General features: G+C 37.9%; 1 protein-coding gene across 2 annotated transcripts in view; it reads left to right on the top strand.

The window, feature by feature from the left end:
• The window catches only part of igsf21a (immunoglobin superfamily, member 21a), a 180,831-nt gene that overhangs the window by 60,779 nt on the left and 97,325 nt on the right, over positions 1 to 22,727 (top strand). For both annotated transcript variants that reach the window (XM_033967366.2, XM_033967364.2), the window contains exon 2: positions 4,083 to 4,195. In XM_033967366.2, the coding sequence (XP_033823257.1) occupies positions 4,083 to 4,195 (113 nt within the window). The remainder of the gene's footprint in view (positions 1 to 4,082; positions 4,196 to 22,727) is intronic.

Below are 22,727 nucleotides of genomic sequence, written 5' to 3'. Positions count from 1 at the left end.
CAGTAGAGAGTAACAATTCCAGGCCTGACATTATCCAAATGATTCTAGTGAAGGTGGATGCATGGATTTAAAAACACAGTGGAGCACTTCCTGTATTATCACATGACATCACAAGGTGGAACAGAGTGTTTTCTGTTTGAGAAAAGAACACAGCCTAAATATGCAGGGTTTGTGTGTTAAATGTGTGTGAATGTAACAAAACACAACTCCAGGTCTGTTTTTGATGAGGAAACATTATAACATAGATCAGAAAATAGCATAATACTGGCCCTTTAAGTCATTTTAGATTGGTATTACTAGTTAAAATGGACACAATTCAAAATAATAATCTGTACAACATATAATTATGTAAAAGAAAAAAAGTACAGTGATGTCTTCTTTAATAACCCCAAATCTCTGTATTATTAGTGGAGTTGTGGACAGAAATGTGCTTATGTGCTGTTTCCATTAGTGATTCAGTAACATCTTGTTTAGCCACTTGTGCGTAAACCTTCTCTTTGCCCCTCTCACTACCGTGTTGTAAGTACTCAGGATTTTCTCTGACAGCGACATCTCTGTGTTAATGGCATGCAGTCTCCGCACAAGGTCCATCCATTTAAGTCCACTCCAAAGAGGAGATCTCATCAGCAGCCTGATCAAATTATCTTTCTTTAATAAGCATGTCCAAGTACACTGACATGAGACTGTCTGATTTGTGCCATCTACAGCATAATATTTCTGCTCTTATGTCTTATCCCTCCAAATCAACTGTGCACTGCTCTTTGCCATATTTAAAGGTGCACTATGTAACTTCTCTGATTACATCAGACTTATCCGTCTTGTATTGATTCAAAAGAAATACAATATTGTTGCAGGGTTACTGCTCCACAAACCTGTAACCTGGCCTGGTGGCATCATCTGCTCGTCACTGTATAGAGTGTTAAACATTTCAGGCAGAGATATTAAATCTCTATGGCAACAAAGAGGTAGTGGTTTCACAGTGTACCTTTAAGTAATAGTTGCTGTTCAACCTGCACCAGCTCCCTTTTTCATACTGGCTACAGTTCAAAATGTTATGAATTGTGTTTGAATGTGTACACTCTATGGGTCCTCTTTATTTGGGGGGCGTTACTGCAGCTCTATACTCCACCCAGAGCCTTGAGGTCAAAGGTCAGCTGACCTGCTCTTGTTGGCTGTGCCCAAAGAGAGTGACCAGAGAGTGAACTGAATATTATACTTTTGAGTGAATGCTTCAAACTTGTACCTTGTTCTCCTCAGTTCAGTCTAGTTTCTTTTATTATGCACTGAGTAAACTAAAGTGATTTGTTCACATAAGGACGTGCAAAGGACGAAATGTGTTCTTAAACTGAAGGCTTCAGCACAATTGCTTGGAGGCTTAATCCTGCCTCAGAGGATGATAACCATGCAAAAAAGGAGCTGCATGGACATCTTTTGTTACTGTATTTCTACAGTGCTACAGACTCAGTGCCTCTGTGTTCAGTCTGTTTTTGTTTTCAAGGTTCTGAAGAACAATGATAAGTTAACTCTTGATTAAAGCAAACTATCTCAAAACACTCAATGTAAAGTTGACTGCATTGTTGTATCGCTTTGCCCACAGTATGTCATTAAATTGAAATATCTTGCATTTATTATGTTATAGCTGTCTTATTGCAAAAATATTTTTGAAAAAAAATGATTTTTTCCTGTGCACAGACTCATCTCTCTACAAATCTGACCTGTAACTTAATTTGTGTTCACATGTGAGTTTTGTCAAATTAACTGAACTGACTGAGGCCATAGTACCACCACTTACCAGGAGAGGGTAGTACGTCCTGTAGGGCGCACTGTGTCAGCATGTTGGATCAAATCAAGAAGAACATTTTTTTATTTATGAAATTGAAGTGAAGTTTGGAGTTGCAACTTTGACTATAATTAAGATAATGGTAACTAACAAATTGACAGGTGACCTTTTGAGTTAACGAAATTATAGTCAAAATTTCTGCTCTCATGCTCTTGTTAAAGTTGTGTTTGTTATTTCTCACGTAAGTTCAAAGGTTAATTAGTGTGCTTCCAGGTGTCTGGAAATGTACTGCACTGAGACATTATTTCAAATGGACCAGATGTGTGCTATGAATAGGGTGACCAGACGTCTCTATTTTCCCGGGACAGTCCCAGTTTTGAGCTCTGTGATCCCTGTCCCAGCAGATTTATCCAAAACGATGGAACAATGATTTGTCCCAGTTTTATACAAGAAATGTCCCTATTTTTTACCAATCTGATACCCGCGAACAGTAAAGAGGAGAATATTAATGTAGTTTGTTTAGTTAAAGTATAGAAAACATGCTTGAAAATGATCATACGGCAAGGAAAAAACAAAAACAAAAAAAAAACAAACACTGACCCTCAGATTATATACTGACCCACAAATGAGTCTCTTTTCGCAATTTTATTTATACCGACTCAATCTGGGTGTGTCCCAGTTTTGAATTTTGAAAATCTGCTCACTCTGGGTATGAATCTGGATTGGTCCATAAATGATGTATACTCTCCCAGAAATGAACTAGAGTTTGCTTTACTCAGATCAAGTGAAAATGTGATTTCCAACAATTTACTTTTGCTGAGAAACCAGTTCACTTCAGTATAGGGGAAAGAAGCAGCTGTTTTGCATTAAGTGTTTGAGTGGATGAAGTATGTACAAAGTTAAATAAATACAGTAGTGAGATAGAATTAGCAAAGTTTTAAATTATGGACAATTTGATAAGTCATTTAAGGACAACTTCTGGAAAAGACAGCACAATTTTTTCTCATTCTTATTTCTAAAACAGAGTAGGATCTACGCCAGCGGGATTAGTTGATACAGCAATCTGACATGCTTACAGACAATTCTCTCAGGTTGAAAACACAAAACTTTAAATTGGAAAAAAAGAACTGAAAGCGTTATTGTTACTCCCACTCGCAATTTAGATTATAATTTAGAGTCTTTTGTCAGATGGTTTGAATTTTTCTTTTGTGTACTGCTGAGTGCAAAAGGTTTAAATAAAGCTGAGATGAGATGCTGAATAATTTTCTTTTTTAGCAATAAGAAAAACATAACAGCCTCAGAACTCATTATTAAAGGCAAAATGTCACAATGATCTCAGCATTAACTTGGAATATTCTCCTATTCAAAGGCTCTGCTGGCACATTTATCTTCTTGGTCTAATTTGTTTTTCATGTCAAAGAAACACTCTTACTGGACATGCTGCCTTTAGTGTTTTGTGCGTCACTGTTGTTCATGTCTTGGTTAGTCCACAGCTTTTATCTGCTTCTAGTCAATCATGTACATATATTCAAGGTTTGTAGGGAGCGTGAAGACAGCTGCAGTGCATCCAGAACTCTGCTGCTCAGGTCCTGACTAGAACCAGGAAGTACAAGCACATAAGTCCTGTGCTCAGGTCTCTGCACTGGCTTCCTCTGGCTTTACAAGTGTGTATAAGTCTCTCCATGGCCTAGCACCAAAGTACATCTCCAACATATTAGTGCACAAACCTTCTCACACTCGGAGGATTTCAGGGAACGGCCTCCTGCTGGTGCCCAGAGTCAGAACTAAATATGGGGAATCAACGTCTCAGTTTTACAGAGCTAAAATCTTCCTGAGGATGTGAGACAGGCCTCTACTTTGACAATATTTTAAATCCAGGCCCAAAATAGTTCTGTTTAGCTGTGTATATGACTGAAAGATTTTTATTCTGCACCTTTCTCTTTTAATATTAGTTTTATGTTGATTATTTATGGTTTGATTTGTTTTGTATTGTGATTTTAATGTCTTTCTTATTCTGTAAAGCACTTTGAATTACTTTGTGTGTGAATTGTGCTATACAAATACACTTGCCTTGCCTTGCCTTAGAGATTGTTGATCAACTTGTAAAAGACTATGGAACACACAGACATGCCAGAAGACGTGTCTCAAACTCTCCCTGCCTGTACAAACAAACTGGCAGACTTTTAAACTGTCAGAATTCAATTATGTTAATGACTAAGGCAAACCATTTAGCTGTGTATTTGTGCATTCTTGTTTCTCACTGTAATATTGTTATTGATCAAATATTCTTTTGTTTTCCCAGGATATCTGACCGTTACTATAGAACCTCTCCCTCCTGTTGTCGTCGGCGAAACTGTCACCCTCAAATGCAATTTCAAAACAGACGGAAGGCTTCGGGAGATTGTTTGGTACAGGGTGAGTAATTCCTGTGCTATTTTCAGTGCCATTAACCACACTAGACTCCGTGGGGCTACCCCTGTATCTCTTCCTAACTACATACTGTCCCGGGCCAATAGAAACATCAGTCCTTTATGGCTGTGTTAGACAAATAATCATGCACTGTCAACTGCCGATTGTTAGGGAACAACCAATTATTGGGAGCAGCTGTATGGCATGCATCATTGGGTGTCTGCATGTTGGAGATTTTATTTCTCAATCCATTGGTCATCGGCATCATTTCTTAATGGTTAACAGCTGGCGACTCAATAGTGATTAAAATCCCAGTTGGTGTAGTACACTGCTTAAGTACCACCAGCAATTAGATGCCTGTTGAAGAACAATAAAATCTGGTGTTGGATCAAAACTCATCGCGAGTTCATTGGGGGCATAAATTTGGGGATTGTGGAGGATAATCTTCTTAAAGTCGAGGCACAATCAGATATGCAATGGATTAGGAAGAACTCTGAAGTGACAGTGACAATTCTGTTTGTGGAGGGGAAGGGAAGCAATGCTGAGAACCACTAGAACTAAAACCATTATCTTCAATGTACTTCCTGTTACGGGTGCTAGGGCACATATAGGCCTGTCACGATGATTACTATATCGACTTCAATACATGAAAGCTGGAACAAGATTCTGGGCCTCAGTATTTATCATGTGTACAGTTTCTTTGTTAAAAGTGGAGACATTTGGTGTATTTTTGTTGTTGATCTGTAAAAGGTGCCTTCTTTGGCTAATTATTGATTCATACTGCTATTTATATGTTGCAGACCAGGCCTTTGAATAATATTGTCTATTTCAAAATGGTTGGTACTGGGATTATCCTGCATTATTGTTATTGTATCAGTGGCATAAAATAATTCCAGTATTATCATTTATCGCAGTATTTCTCTCCAGCGATATATATTGCTTCAAAATGTGTTATTGTGACAGGCCTAGGCACATATGACTAGGGTTTCTGATGCAGGCCTATCAAATAGAGTTGTTCGCAAAGGTCTTGAGACAGTGTATGGAGGCCATGAGAATCAACAGCAGCACTTAAAGGGCATGCAGACCACTTAAAGAGATTAAGATTATTAGTATAATGTCAGCATGAAGATCATACTCCTGGGATAAGTGAGAATTGTGTAAACGCATGCATTATAATTGTTGAACATGATAACAGTTTCTATACCACTGGATGTATTTATGGCCATAAAAATCACAGAATCATAAAAAATCGTTCATTGGCAAACCAAACCATTTTTATGATTCTGTGGCCAAACAGTGGGATAAAACATACTTACTAAATGCCAAAAAGGTTTTAAACTCAGGTGTCAAATATTGAGTCTAATATTTGCAAACACATGATGTTACCATGTTGTGATGTTGCTTGTAAGTATTGTCTGAAATCAGTTTTAATGCTGGTCTTGGTGTTGCTACTTGAATAGTGCTTCCTCCCACACAGTCTTTAATAAGTTTCCCAGATCTGCACACTTTTTCACACCTCCCATGTGCTATCATATTGTCTCATCTTAGCAAATGCTGACCTTTCAAGGTGGGAAACATGCAGATTTATGGCCCTGTGCGCCTCACCTCAGCAACATTGATCAATTTAACTGCAGTAACAATTTCATTTCATCAGGACACAAACGGCATGTTTTTTTTTTTGTGCTTATAATCCTTCCATTTAGCTTTACATGGGATTGGGTCCATGCAAGACACTTCAATATTCACTTCAATCAATATGTTTCTCTAATGACATGTATATTCTACTGTTTGCACTCATGTCTTTGTCATTTAATAATAGCATAAACTCTGTTATGAAAATATGATTTCCATTGTAATTTCTTGATGATGCTCACACCCTTTGCCAGGTTTTGTTCTCATGTGTACAGGTCTGGTATCCCTAACTTTCAAATAGCTCTATTTGTCAATCTGGAATAGCTCCCATTGAAATGGTTTGAGGGGGTGGCAATGGTGTTTCATACAGTAGCTAAATAACAAAATAACAAAATAAATGTGTACCAGTCCGCCCTTTCAGCTGCTGCCATTTTGCTAACCATTATCTGTAAAATCTATAATTCCTCCTCTGTACTTAAAGTATTGTGGACCCAAATCAATCAGCAAAAACCTTCATGGATTTTGATGAGTTTGAGAACTAAAATCTGGCAATGTAAGGATATGTCCTGAACACCTCCATGATCCTATTTAAAACTATAGGCCCAGTACTGTCAGCATTGCGTTATTTGTATTAATCTCTGCACTAAAAAGCACTGTGAACAGGTTTTATATTAAGTGGAACATAGAAAGGAATTATGTAAATTTTGGACCATCTCACTAGCCCCTACGACAGCACATTGCAGCTGATAAATTATAAATCAATTAGCCACAGTCGGCTGCCAAAGTTTCTTTAATCTCTGTCTTTTATTTCGCTAAATACTGTTGACTCCTCATTTCAGCTCCTGTTTAAATGTAACCGGGCGTGATACTCACCTAGGGAATGCCTTATCTAATCGAAAAGCTCGGCCAATTTGACAGTGAGCTGAATAAACGGAATATTTCAGCAGGAGCTCATTTGGTACAGCGGTTCTTACACATCCTATTTGACTTTTTAAAAGCTTAACCCATCCAGACCACTTCTGTATTTACCCTATTCTTAGCTTGTACTTAAGATAGTGTCTGATCTTGGAGAACCTCACACAGCATGCAACCCACTAAAGGAAATGGAAATAAAAGAAAACAAATTTTATACATTGTTTTCCTCCTTTCTAAAACTTCAGATTTTGTCAAAATATAGAGAGTTCTGTCTAGCATGTAGTCACTAATAGAAACTATCGCATACAGCATTTATGAACTTAACTTAAAGAGGACATATAGGGAAAACTGTCACTTGTCTCCTACCTGGGAGTATTACTTAATCACCTTTTAGAATCTGAAAAGCACCAATACTTGAGGACAGAGAGGAGGTTGAAACCCTTGCCACCACCATTGGATTTCCATCTGCAAAACTTAGTCCAGTAAAGTACAATGTCACAGTAAAAATAATGAAGGCTTAGAGTAAATGAGAGAATATTAGAGTTACTAACCTGCCACATACCCCTAACTGAATCGGAGACCCTGAATCACAGTGTTAATCAATGATAAAAGACAAGACTTAATAAAATAATAATTACTACTTTAATACTTTTCCAATAGCATATTCTCTATACACATACATTATTATACAGAATGTACAAGGGCTAAGCTGCTTGTTACCATGGAAATGTCATTGCTTGGCTAGAATGTTCCTCATTATATTTATGTTGCAGTTGTTCAGTTTGATAAAGTGTTTCATTGCATACCTTGAAAAAAAAAAAAGCGTTGTTAGCAACATTGCCTCTCCACAGAGCTGACGTGTAACTTGGCCTTGTGGCACCTTCTGTTGTTTGTTGTTTCCATGCAGATAGATATGTTCAATGCCATACTGTGGAACATTCTAGGCAAGTAAATAGCATCTCCTATGAGACGAGCATGCAGACCCCCTCTAACAGAAAAAGTGACATAGTGCCTGTTGAAAGTTTACTATTGGTAGTTATGTAGGAATTATTCATGGACTGAGAATTTCATCAATGCTATTATGCTTGATAATGTTATGATGCACATGGATGACATAAATCTTCATTCAACAAAAGATCTAACCAAAAAATGTTAAGAGCCTCTTCTTTTTATCCATTTGATGCTTTCACTGGTCCCTGATAATGCCTCTCAGTGTAGTTTACCGAAGATGACAGAAAATTAGATTCACAAAAAGACCAGGTAAATGAAAGACTGCTGAGTGCTTGCTGGTAATGGAGCATGTGAAGCTGTGCCGCTAATGGTTTAGCAGAAAATCCAAAAGAAACTAGCTTGTATGATGGTTATAGCATTAAAGTGTGAAATATTCATGGTAAACATGTACAGATCTTTAAGAGCCTAAAGAAAATCAAAGTATCTCATAAATGTCCACTATAAATGATTTGTTTATATAGTCACTGAAAGAGCCTGTGCAATTATAGTGCATGTAAACAGAACAGCTGCCTTCTAAAAAATATTCAGTCAGGAATAAAACACACTTAAAGATTCTATCAGATGTTTTCATTTGATTCCCTCATGACCCTGACTTATGAAGGGCCGTGAGAGCCCAGTTCCCTTAAGTTTTATTTTTTATGCCTACTGTAAAAGAGAGAGGTAAAACCTTGTAGCATGAAGTTCTATTTTGAGTTAGCCTTTTAAAACGGTAAAATCACCCCCCCACGTTAAGTCACTTAACAGTTTTACAATAAACCTTATCTGTAGTATAGGGTCAAATCAAAATCATAACAAAATGTACACTCTTATTTGGCTTTTTTTTCCTTTTTTTTTTTGTCTACAGCTGTTACTGCATGGATTTGCTCTCTATGGATCGTCATTCTTTCTAAAATTTCCTCCCACAGACATGTTTAATACAATGAACAAGATGCTGTAGTGTATTTTAAATGATGGTGCATTGAGAAGCAGGCTGGGCCCCTGCTATGCCCGTCCTTTGAGCACTTTATGCCATGTTAATGAACATATACCTCCATATAGGGCATCCCCTGGTGTGTGTGTGTGGAGCTGCAGGCAGTAAGTCTGTCTGTTTGCTGCCTGTGGAGCTGTGCTCTACATAATGCTTAATTTGATTGTGTGGATCAAGCAGCACATCCACTGCTCATTACAAAAGCCCTCCCTGTGCTCCGACAGGTCTGTGCTGAGGCCTCACTAACACTTTAGTACAGGGGCGTGCTGTAAGCTGAGCAGCTCCTCTTTACTTTACTCCGCTCATTTCATTTACACTACAAGCACATTTTGTGTCAACACTCAAAACTAATTTCTATAACTGTGTGAAACAATAACCTAAAAACTAAAAATATAATACTGGTCCTCTGGCAAGCAGCAGGCAGCAGCTGAGTGCTGCTCTAATGACATATTCAGCATGAAATGTTTTGTAACTTTGTGTTCTGCATGATATATATATATATATATATATATATATATATATATATATATATATATATATATATATATATATATATATATATATATATATATATATATATATATATATATATATATATATATATATATATATATATATATATATATATATATATATATATATATAGTGCTGCACTATATATATATTTACAAACACACAAAAAATGAAGGAAAAAAGATGTACAATTGGAATAATTATTCCATTCATATTTCATTATTTTCCAAAATATAATCATAAATGAGAATTTATATTTGTTTGAGTTTGCAATCACCAGCTCAACCTCAGATGCTAATGAAGCTCTGATTTGTGAAGTGTACTGCAATTATTGTTTTAGCCTCTTCTTTGTTGGTACAACAAATCATGTCAAACATTTTGTCAGCACAAAAACATTCCACTGTTCAGACTCTTTAGTCTACAGATACTAGTAGTGACTATAAAGCCATTCTTCTCTGATCCACTTCCACACATGTTGCCATTGAAGCAGTCACAAATCAATACTTAATATCAGAAGGACAAGCCACAAAGACAGGAGTTAATTCCGAGCTTGATTGACTTTAATGAAGCCATCTGTGTCCATATATTCTCATCTGCACTCCAGGCTGCAATCAGCTCACATTAAAACAATGTTACACCTTATTAGCATTTGTTAATTATATGTTATGCCAAGTCGGTATAGTGGCCCGAAGGCCTGTTGTAGTTCATTCTCTTACTCAATGATAGCTAAAGGCACTTTTTTAAATTATGGCACAGTTGAGCAGAAGTCCCGCTGTTCCTGTTTTTGGAAACTGTGTAGAAGCTTTTCTGAATAACTTAACAGAAAATCAATTGCTCGTATGTTTTGGGTATTTGGGTAACTAAATGAACAATCTAAACAAATAAACCCCATTTTGAACTCATATCTGACAAATGAGCCATGCTAAATCCAAGCTGTAAGGTTGGATTGTCTGGCTAAAATGTGTAAAATTAGTTTTTGGTTGTTTATTATGTGCCGAAAATGCATTTTGTAGTGCACTGATCTGCTTGCACATTGGTACTTCTGAGTGAGAGTACTTATACAGGGCCAAATATGACACAGTGACTTGCTTTCATCAGAAATTCAGGCATGCACAATGTTTCCCTCTTAGCACACTTCCATTATCTCTGTCCCTCAGCTGCAGTGTCTCAGTTCTGTTGAGTGTTTGCCAGATGCCTTGGACAACAGACTCAGACCTGACAGTTGTATTTGGAAACACTGCTGTAATAGTCCTCCATAGTCAGTGGTGACCTGACGACAAGTGCACTGCAGAAGTTATGTGCAGTTATTCTGAGCTGGTGTGGGACGCTCGGTGCCCACAGCTCTTCCTTTGCCTCTGGTGAGGTTTTACAGATTTACTTGTGGCCCACATTTTGACAAATCTCATTACAGCCGTCGACACTGTCAATGCTGGATATAACAGCTATGCAAATGACTTATCGGTCGCCACACTTCCCCAAGAAATATAGGAGTGCATTACCTAAGGCGAGTGTATCATTGGATTTAGCGCTGGCGTTTTCTGGCCATGTGGCACCCTCAAATGCAGAGGCACAGGCGAATTATAGAGAGGACTGAAGGAAGAGAGTTTTTTGTACCCAGTAATCCTTTCTCTTGACTGTGGAGAGACAACAGGGGGTGTCATATGTTAAATCCAAGTTTAAAATCTTCTAGACAGTGTTGCCCCGGCAACTGGAATCAGAAGTGTGAATGCTCAGTGAGTGTATGTGCACAGTGTACTTCCTGCTGTTTTAGCCCCTTGTGGAATAATGCCTTTGAAAAAAATGTTTGCATCAAGTAAGGTATAGCATTTGTATAGTGCGGATGCTTCTATCGTGGATGATATTCTCTTGCATGGTTGTATTGGGTGTATATAGTGAAGAGATCTCAAATGATTGTTTTCAAAACATCTTGTGATATAATTTAGTCAGAAAGCACTGCAAACAGCACAGGTCTCTAGTCCTAACTGAGGAATACTACCTTTTTCGTGAATCTGTGTTCATCTGCCCTAAGGCTTTGTGCAATGAAGTCTTTTGGTAGCAACATGATGTGATTTTGTGGAGGAGTCCCTCTTTCAACCTTTACCAAGGCATTTCTTTTTTCCACTTGTGTATTCTCTGGCAGGGGTCTAAGGATGGGGGATACTGTCTTGTAAGATGTGTTTGTTTCTGTGCCTATTTTCTTTGTCAATGTGAAATTGTTAGCGTGTAAATGTGTGTTACTTTTTGCTATTTTAAAGGAGTTCTAAAGTTTAAACTATGCAATTTAATGCTGTTTTGTCAGAGATTTAATACACTGCAACTCTGTGAATGTTATTTGGACTTGAATCATTTTATGCTAAAACAGCAATGCATCTCAGCATAGCAGACCAGAGAAAGCCCTGCAGCAGCAGCTATAGCAGGCAGCTGCCTATGGTACTGATCAGAAAACATGTAACCATGGTCTCAGTGTTTCCAATGACTCCTTTTTCTAGCCCTGGGACATGCTATAGCCACCCATCCCATGTAATATTATAGGGACAGCAGCTATTTTTGCCTGTATGTGGTCATTATTTTTACTCTTAGCAGGCTAGGGAACATCCATTGTGACAACTATTTAGTTTCCTTTTGTCTGCTAATGGGGCTTATGCCCACTGAGTTATTTGGTTAGTATGCCCTATTTGGCAGGGTTGTGTTATGCAGCAGTATTGAGAATTTGCTTTTACCATTCAAACATTAATAAATAGTTTTTTTTGGAAAGTATTTTTTAAGGATTTGATATACTGAATAATCATAACTGTTAAGCAATGTTACAATGAGTGTTTCTTCAGTCACAGCCCTGCATACCCCACAAGTCTCAAGTCTTTCCTAAGAGCACATTTAGAGAACACACGCACACTGTCATTAAGAGACAATAATACCTGATCACCTGATGCTGATCACATGGAGGCAAGGCAAGTTTATTTGTATAGCACAATTCATACACAAAGTAGTAATCCAAAGTGCTTCACAGAATAAGAAAGACATTACAAAATCACAATACAACAAATCAAAACATAAATAGTCACAAATAATCATTCTAAAATTAACATTAAAGGAGGTAAGTGCAGAATAAAAAGCTTTCCGTCATATGCACAGCTAAACATGTATACATTTCCATAATGAAGCAGCATGATCTAAACTGGACACACTATTTTAGAGAAGTGTTTTATTACTTGTGGATAGTTTTAACACCCTACTTCATGGGTAAAGAAGCCATTAAAGAGTGCCACCAGCCCCCTGCGTGTCTCTATTAGCCTGCTGTTCCATGCCGAATGTGCAGCCCTGAGGGAACGGGAAATAAAGTGATATGGATCAGTGCACCACAGCCTTCCCTTTGAGGATGTCAGTGGGGCAAATAAGCAGCCTGTTATACATGCAAAGATAATTACACCTTTCATGTCAGCAAACTACTGGATGTGTCCCTTTTTATCCACTAATGCTAATGCCGACGAGGGGCCTAATCACTGAGCCCCTTGGAGAGATGGGACTGTGCTGGGGCTGCAGATATTCTGGTTCTGTTTTTTTTGTTTGTTTCATACACATTAGAGTGAATAATTCTTGTGTCGTCCTACCCTCAGGTTGCTATCAAAAAGCAACGGGAAGTTATTACTAAGTCCCAATTATCCCACGTAAAAATGACATTCATGATTTTTGTCCAAAAATATAATCATGTAATCATCATCATTTTCTCTACATGCAGGACACATTATTAGATTTAATTCATTTTTATTATTTTGTATTTACTGTAATAGTTGAGTGCTTTTCTTGTGAAAGGGTCAAATTCCTGAAGCTGAATTTGGACTTAAATACAGGTAATTTTATGCTCTCGTAATTTGACAAATACAATATAATAAAAGTGAAAGAAGATATTTTACATAACTAGTAAATTATGACTTCATGTTTCTCTTGTGTTTATGTTCTACCTAAAGTAATTGAGTTAGTCTCCAGATCACTATTCCGCTGATACTTCCAGACACAGCTTTGAGAAAATAAAAAGCCCGGGGCTAATCTGGCCTTCTGAAAATCACCTTCTCCAAAAACATCATTTAGTATGAGGCGCCACGGAACATTGTTTACATCACCGCCTCTCAAACCTGCTGCAATAGAAGTCAACACAGTGAAATACCACCTGTTATCACTGAAATAGGAGTTTTAAACATGAAATGCTTTTCACTGGAAATAATTGCATCCAATGGTCAATAAAGTTTCCCTATAGCCCAGGTAGAATATTTACTATATTCTCTATTGGCTAAATTAGTGCCCTTGGTTGACACAACTTAGCACATGACTTTGGTAGATGGGTTGAAGCTAAGATGTTGGAATCATTTCAGAGCGATGAAAGATCAGCACTGTTACCATCGCAATTAACAGATCAAAGGAAAATATTCAGTTTTGAATGGTGAAAAGAGCTGAAAATGGCGCCTATAAACAGAAAGTTGAAACCCCTGAATTGTTGGCTGTCTCCACAGTTCATGCATATCCCTAAGTCTGCAATCTGTGCTATCATCTCGCACCAATACAGAGATTACAGGGTACCACATAGTTCAACTCATTGCATTGAGAGGGAACCTCTAAGAACTGTTGTTTGACAGATATCCTGACACTGAGGTTAAATAAAATTGGCTTTAAAAGAACAATGACCCTTTTTTTTCATTGACTTCCTAAATATTTACAGAAAATTACCTTTTCTACTAGAACTACGTTTCTGCGACTCCTAAAACTCCTCACCTGTTGAGTGTATAGAATTCTCTTAGGGGGTTGTTTTTAATGAATTTTTAATGTTTTCACCAGATGTATTTGTGGAGAGACATTAAACTCACCCTAGACCTTCTGTGGTGAGTGGAGAGTTTGTGCTTTAAAGATTCCTTTTTAGGTTAGAACCAAACAGAAAAATGAAAATAATCTTAACCTTTCTGTGGATGTTGGTTTTGACCTGCCACAATGTATTTTTGGAACCTGCTTTACAACAATCTGTTGCTGTAAGTTACAGTTGCATATGCATTTTAATGGATTTTTTCCCCCAATTTCATAATTCTAATTATTTTGAACAGCTTTTATTTCAAACTTTGCTCACCTGGTGAAAGCTGTGTTTAGCTCCTGTCATCAATGTCTTTATGAATGTTCCAACATTGGAGAAATGATGAATTGTATTTCTATGTTTTTCTCTTTTCTAACTGAACAGGTTATTTGAAAGGTCATGGCAGTGGATTCTGAGCACAGTTATTTTCCATTTTTTGGAGAGCACTTTGTTCTTGAATGTGGATCCAAATCTGAATATTCAGTTTTTAAACAACTGAATGTACTGAACATAGACCAAAATGTTTTGCTCTTTTTGTTCATGCGTACATGGTGCCCTTCTGCTCTCACCATCCTATTTTAGCTGCAGACCACAACACAACTGCACAGATAAAATACAAAATACAGCCATACAAAAATGACTCCAATCTGCAGGTTAAACTGGGGTGGGCATTTGCAACTCTCGTTATAGATATGAGAGGACAAGAGAGGTTTCAGCTTTCTAATGATTTCGCTTGAGGCATGGGCACATAATGGCAGAAGACACATTAGATGACATAGAAATGCTCTGAATGTTGTTTTAATATTGTTTAATGGAATTATGGCCATACTAATAATATGGTTTGGGTCCTTGAAGAACCATAAGCCAGCTCACCTATCATGAATGCTGTGTCTTTATTTTCAGAAAATAAAAGGAATATAGCATTCCCCCAAACACATTTGCACATTTTAGCATTAATGTTGAATCTCAGTAGAAATGCTACCTTTGACCTGAAGTCTGCAGGTCTAGCACAAAACACCATGGCGAATTTTTATTTTTATTGTATCACGTGCCCTAGTCTTCCCACAGCCTATAATCAAATTCTTGAACTGTACGTGAAAATAATCGAGGACCAGGCGGGTCAATTTTTCATGCAGACCTTTCTGAAGTATAGAGGAAGGGACTTTCAGTACGTCATTTTTTAAATTTTTTTTGCTCCTTCGAAGTTTCATTGTATTTCATATAATGAAAATAAATATATAAATCTATCATGTGGAGGTGATTGGATGAAGTAAAAGACAAGTAACCAATCAGTGGTACTGGAGTGGAAATTTACCTGCATAACACAGGAAAGCTAAATATGTTGTGAAATATCTAAAATACAAGCAATGGCAATAAATAACGAAAATATAACAGTTGCTTGGTGCTTTTAAAAATATGCATCACAATACAGTAGGTACCGAACTGTTGAGTTTGTGCAGGAGAGAATTGATCTGTTTATGATCTCTTAAATTTCACAAGAAGATAGAATATAATATAGAATAGAATATAACACATCTTATTCAGTCCATTGTTAGACTGCATTGTCCTGAATGTCAAAGATTACCATAGAAGTCATGTGATTTCCAAAAATGCTTCTCTCTCTCACAATAGTCTAGACAAAACTTTTGCCAGCTTCAGAAACTTACACAAGCAGAACAGATTCAGAAACAATGCAGCCTGATTTTCCCCATGTATTTGAACAAAATGTAGCTTCCCCCTACAGATATATTGTATAAGCAGCTCTTGATGTCAAAATATTTCCATTGCATGCTGTCTGCAGCATTTTATCGTCTGATAATCAGGATGAGCGCATTTGAATGCTAGTTGTTGTTAGCGTTATCATCATAGCAAAACTCCACAGAGGCATCTGAGAGTTTTGGAAAGCACTTATAAATAGTGAATAATTAGGATGCACTTAATACAAATGAGGAATAACTTTGGACACAGCAAACTGTTTCAAATGGACTAGATCAGGTACAGTGCCTTTAATATATTTGACATGAGATCAAATGCAGCAATGATTTAAAGAACCTTATGTTTTATTAACCCAGTGCTCATTTCGTTGTACTACATGGGCACATTACTAGAATATAGAGGATCTTTGAATAATGTCACACTGTCTCCCAATGCAATTCCTAAACGATAGGTCCGGCTGACCCGCACACCAATCAGCCATCTAATATGGACTGTGCTCACTTCTGCCCATGCCAGTGCTGCACCGGAGGAAAAAAACAATTAGAGAAAAAGACTGTCCCTTCCCACTGGGCTTAATGCGTGTGCAGAGAGATAGGTTTTGTAATAGATTTTTGTGGGTGTAAAATGAGATGCTGACCTCTGGGTTGGGAGACACTCAAAGACATCAGAGGAGCGGGACACCATACTCCCAGTGGGGCTAAGGGAAATTCATCCAGGACATCATTCTCTGGCCTTGTGCGAGGCTTACAGGCGGCCATGACAGCTCGCTGTCCTGCTTATTGCCCCGCGAGAGTCCGGCGAGGGTGTTCAAAGTCAAGCAATCAAGCTCTCTTGTAGACGCCGGGGAGACCTGGGAAATTGACACGGGGTTTGTAGGTCTCTGAGTAACAGGGGTTGGTGCTGTTAATCATGTCCATTCTGACGGATTAATGAAAAACTACCTGTGAAGAATTATCACAAGGGAGAGTCGCTGTAGATGCACCGGGTGACATTTTTAAATAACTGATATCATTGTTAGTGTTGTTAGTAGAGGGAGAAAATGTACTGTTGTGAATTTAAATGTGTTTTTCTTCGATTTCTCACAGGGGCAGCATTCAATTTCAAGTTCAAGTTGAGCAAATTTATATAGCACATTTAAAACAACTTCAGCTGACCAAAGTGCTTCAAAAAAGTAAAAATAAAACAAACAAACAAAAACAAAATAACATGATACATAGGAAAAGAACAATAAAACACCTGTCTACCTAGTATTAAATGCCAGGAAGTAGAGGTGGGTTTTCAGTCTAGTCTTAAACTGCATTAAAGGCTGAAAGGGGCTGCAGTAAGTGTTGAGTGCAGACAACACTATCAATAACATTTTGAGTTGCACCTGATATGAAATTGGAAGCCAGTGCAGTTGTCTCTTAGTTTTTGACAGGAGACGAGCTGTAGCGTTCTGGACACTCTGTAAGCGCAGCAGGGAGCCTTGGTCCAGCCCCACTTACAAAATAAAAATAGAATAATCCAGACACAATGTTACAAATGATTATCTTTTCAAAGTCCATCTGTGGGAGGTAAGGCTTTCCTTAAACATGGAGCCTCAAATGAAAGAAGCTGGACTTTATGACAGAGCTAAAGTGCTTGTCCAGTTTGAACATAGAGTCCACAATCACCCCAAGATTCCGCACTGCAGGACCACAATAAGAGAACAGAGGACCAATCACACTGTCTTGCCTAAGCAGTGCGTTAGTTTGGCCAAACACCACAATTTTAGTTTTATTTATATTGAAATTCAGGACGTTTGTGCTCAGTCAAGTCTGCACATCCTGCAGAGCTTTGATTGTGGTCTGACTGTGGTCATTGGCGGCAGCAGCTTTAACAACCGTCTGATATTCAACAAGACTGTCTATTGATTTTTGCTACGAAACCTGTAGACGGTTATTTTTTTTCCCATTTCTTCTCAGCACATCTAGATACATGCCTGACCTCGTGTGTATTCTCATTAAGCCAAGGCTGTGCTGTGGGCTTTGTGCGCTTTAGTCTTAATTGAACCACTGCATCCAAAACCTACATGCAAGTGTCAGTGAAACGAGAGAGCAGACCATCCAGCTTTGACAATCATCTCCATTCATAGTTTTAGAAGCACTGAACGTGCCTGAAGACAAAGAGACAGGCATAGAGTTCACTGTGTACACTCTGCGTGCTGGGGCGCACAGACTTACCATACTTTGAGGCAGTTATAGAGAACAACACGGCAAAGGGGTCCCAAAAGTGCATTTCACAAATCTCCATAAGATTGTCATCAAGACCAGAGAACAACACCCAGTCCAGGGTGTGTCCTTTCTCATGTGTTGAGCCCGACACCCACTGGATTCACAAGAGACATGAATATTAAAATTTCCATGACAATCAAAAACTGGTCATAGTGCAGTAATAGACCTGTCAGGAGATCTGTGATGTCCTGAGTAAAACCTTTATTGAACTTTGGTGGGCAATACACCGAAGCACACAAGACCAGGGTGTCATGGCTTACTGTGAAAGTCTGAAGCTCAAAACTCGAAAACAAGGCTGTACACTGTTTCTAGCCCCCCGCCTCTGCTAATAATCCAAGGAGAGTTCAAACAGAAACAGTCAGGTGTTAAAAGTTCTGAGAATGGGGAAGACTCGCCGTCTTGGAGCCATGTCCCTGAGCAACATAAAATACAGTTTCCATGAAATGAAGAGTTCATTCAGGAGAAATACTTCATCGGCTAGTGATCTAGCAAGTACATTGTCCCTTGCAATTCCACATTTATAAACAATTGCAACTGGTACACATGATGACACTTTGGAGTGCTTTTGTCCACTAAAATCTTTCTCAAATAGGTTTGATTATATTTTATTTAAAACATGAATTTGGAATGTTTTGATATCTGAAAATGAAACAAACCTTGTGGATCAATTGATACTACTGTGCACAACACTTGGATAAATGATGAGACCTGATGTAGAAGGGTTGCTGCTAAAGTAAGGCCATGTATTTTTGTACTGCACTGTGCGAGACCAAGAGGGCATTTTTGGTAAGTATATATAAGAATGGTTTTTACTGTGATTTTTTTTTTCTTTTTTTGGCCCCATGCATCATTTGTCTGATCCTTTATAATAGATGTTTTGCCATTTCCTGTCTATGCAATTTTCATGTTTTTGAAAAGTTTCTGAAGGTAATATTTGTCACACCTAAATCTAAGTTTTTGTGTTGGCTTGTCGTTATTAGTATTCACATTTTGATGAATCTGAAGGATGCAAGAGTGACACCTCAGCTTCATTGTCTGAAGCTATACCAAGCATTATATTGCCTTTACCCAGAACTGTAATTAACCACCCATAATTAACTTGCTGCATTCATCAAGGTTAATATTTGAGAATACAGCCAGTTCAAGTTATGTAGCCAGCTAATGTTTTGATGATTGTACAGTTATTTTGTTGTTGCCCTTGCTAAAGGTGTTAAGAATTGATAGAATGACATATGATGTATTAGGACCTATGGCAACTTGATGCAGCCGGGACAGACAGACCATAATGCTTTTCTGCCATATACGCCACGTCAGTCAAACCAGATCAATATCACTGAACAGTAAAAGGCATTAGCATTTTTCAGTCAGCCACAGCCAACGATAACCAATAACACTGACCTCAAATATGGAAAATGAAGCCATATGCTGAATGAGAATGACTCAGGTCACATGGGCTCAGCAGGGCTGTGACACTGATGGACAAAACAGGACAAAACAAGACAAAATGTTAGCAACTATAGCCCACATTGAAATTTTCTTTAACTACTACTGCTACTACTATTGTTAGTATTACTGCTACTATTACTACTGTTACTGCTACTATTATTACTACTACTATTACTATTACTACTACTATCTACTTACTACAACTACTACTACTACTACTACTACTACTACTACTACTATCTACTTACTACCTCGTTACTAGTACTACTAACACTACTGAAAATGGTGGAAACACGTTATAATAACCACACTTTTAATAGCTTTAATAGAGCATGAACAAAGACTTAATTTTTTATTTATGAACAAACAAACACATTTTACTCACATAAGATAAGATAAGATAAGATAAGATATGCTTTCCACACAGTGGACAAATTCCAATATTGCACCACACAGTTAAAGAACAGAAGGAAAATGGTACATGCAATAAAAGAAGATAATAGATAAATAGTTTAAAATAATAAAAACAATAGACTTAAAAAATAAACTAAAAATAGACTCTAATATAACATCTTCGTAAAGTGACTTGAGTATTGCACATAGGTGTGGTTGAATGACACATGTTCAGTTGTTAACAGTGTTCATTGTACAGTCTGACAGCAGCAGGAAGGAAAGACCTGAAACCTCTCCTTCACACAGCGAGGGCGAATCAGTCTGTCACTGAAGCTGCTCTCCAGGGCAGACAGAGCGTCCTGCAGGGGGTGAGACTCATGGCCCAGCATCGAAAAGACCTTAGCCAGGACCCTCCTGTCCCCCACCTCCTGCACTGAGTCCAGAGGACAGCCCAGGATGGAGCTGGACTTCGTGATGACCTTGTCCAGCTTCTTCCTCTCCCTCTCTGTGATGCTGCTGTTCCAACAGACCACACCGTACAGGATGGCTGATGCCACCACAGAGTCACAGAAGGTCTTCAGGAGTGGCCCTCTCACTCCAAAAGACCTGAGTCTCCTCAGGAGATAGAGCCTGCTCTGGCCCTTCCTGTACAGTGTGTCTGTGTTGTGAGTCCAGTCCAGTTTGTTGTTCAGATGAACACCCAGGTACTTGTATGAGTCTATCTACCTAATAATCTTAACTTCTTAATTAAGTCATTACTAAGCCTGAAGTATTCATAAATTATTTGTTCATTATGACTTGAGTAGTCGTTATAACACAGTGGTACCATACTTTTTTCACTGTTCACGTTCATACATTATTATAAGACTTGCAATAATGCTGCTGTACAGTTAACAACATTGACATTAATCATGATACTGTAATGATCTGATATTTTTTTTAATTTAGTACCTGTAACTGTTTATGCGTCATTATTGTAACTGCTTTTGTATGTGACACTTGTGGTTGCTATGCCGACAAGTTGATGTGAAGGTCTTATTCGTTAGTTACTAGTTTGTTTTGGAGACTGGCTCTGTTGAGTTTAGACTGCTGTTGTTTGCTCTTGTTGTGGGTTATGTTCTACAGTAGCCCTTGTGTTCAGAAAATAAACAACCAGAAGCATTTGGCGTGCTTCCTTACATGCTACGACGCTGTGACTTTGCTACAACGAATATAAGTTATACTGTTTTTTTGTGTGTTTTTTTACTAGTAAAATAACTCTAAAACTTGATTAAATTTATTCAGAAATGTAAATTGTAAAAGTATTTCCAATTAGATGTACTGAGGTTGTGAGCCTTTCTAAAACCTTCCTCTGTGTTTGATGGATGACTTTATGGGAGAGAATGACTGTCCCTCACATTTGACTCTGTGGCTAGACTCATCTTTTAAATAACACTCCACTTTCTTATTCACCACTGCTTTGAATTCAGACCTTTGATTAAAACCTCTCTGTAATTGCTGTGCACTATAATTATACTACAGAAGTATGCTGGGTACACAAATTGGCTCTGTCTGGTCAGAAGATTACAATATTGGCCTGATTTGTAGCTTTTCCCTTAGCATGTTCTACTTCATACATTATACATACACTGTTAATGGTGCGTGTCTGCAGCTATTCCCCGTTACAGCAGCCGAACACACTCCAGTAACTTTAACCCGGGCTTAACCTAACGTGTTATTTCACACACTTGCAGCTCTCACTACATCCCAGCAGTTTACAAATTGAACACTTTGTTTAATCTAGCTTTATCCTCATCTGATCCGGCTACTTATAATCAAACGCCATCAGAGATATCTTGTTAATTCAGGTTTCCATGGGCTTGGCGTGTTGCTGAAGAGGCACTTTAGAGTTGCATTGATCAGCTGCAGGGCAAGAGTTTACGATCCATTTTATTTATACTTGATTAACAGTATCTTTGATAAGGTGAACAAACACAAAACATGGGGCCAGTCATTTGTTGAACATCTGAGGTTACGGAAATGCAGATAGTGAATTCAGACTGGCAGAGTGGTTAGTACAGCAATTCTCAGTCAAAGGCGCAATCGATATTGGTGCATGTACTTCGCTAGGGTTTCTGTGTTACTGTGGGTTCTCTGTGGTGATAGGTGCATTTGTGAGTCTAAAGAGAAGTCAATGTTCCCGTGCTAGCTCTCCAAATCCTTTAATGTCCTGCAGGGAGTTCACCTAAGGCATAATAGTTGATTAAAGATCCATTGCATAACTTTTTAGCCAAACAATAGGCTAAATCAAAGCCTGTTTTCCTTTTCATTTTGGATGTTTGCTGAGAAACATATGTATTCTTCAGCCAAGGAAATTGGCACAAACTGATAATTGTTTTGTTCCCTTTGTATGTAAGGTATAACACTCACCATGTATTGTAGGATATCGGAAATGCTCCAGCGATCCAAGCCACCAAAAAAGGACATTACAAATTCAATGTTTTTTGTATTAAGTTGTTGCATTTATGTGTGTCCAAAATCAACAGTTGCTCTAAAAAATGAAAAATATGCAATGAATAAAGATGACAATCCCTGCTGTTAGTAATAACCCAGGATCACACCCCATAAAGAGAAAGTATTTTGGGTGTCCTGGCTAATATAAAAGTGCGTTTCAGGGTCCTTATTTGGAATTCATAAAACCATAGGAACTTTCATCTTATTTATTTCCCCACTTCCTTGTTAATGGAGCTGCAAATCGCTGTAGCAACAAAACAACTGCTCTGGTTTGTATGGCTTGACTTTAACTCGCACAAGACTTACATTTTTATGTTAAATTTTTTGTTTTAGTATACTATACTTACTATACTTTTTTAGATTTTA

This window comes from Periophthalmus magnuspinnatus, chromosome 5 (genome assembly GCF_009829125.3).
Source record: "Periophthalmus magnuspinnatus isolate fPerMag1 chromosome 5, fPerMag1.2.pri, whole genome shotgun sequence".
Classification (NCBI taxonomy): domain Eukaryota; kingdom Metazoa; phylum Chordata; class Actinopteri; order Gobiiformes; family Gobiidae; genus Periophthalmus; species Periophthalmus magnuspinnatus.
The sequence above is the reverse complement of the archived record's forward strand: the minus strand, read 5'-3'. Positions and strand labels throughout refer to the sequence as shown.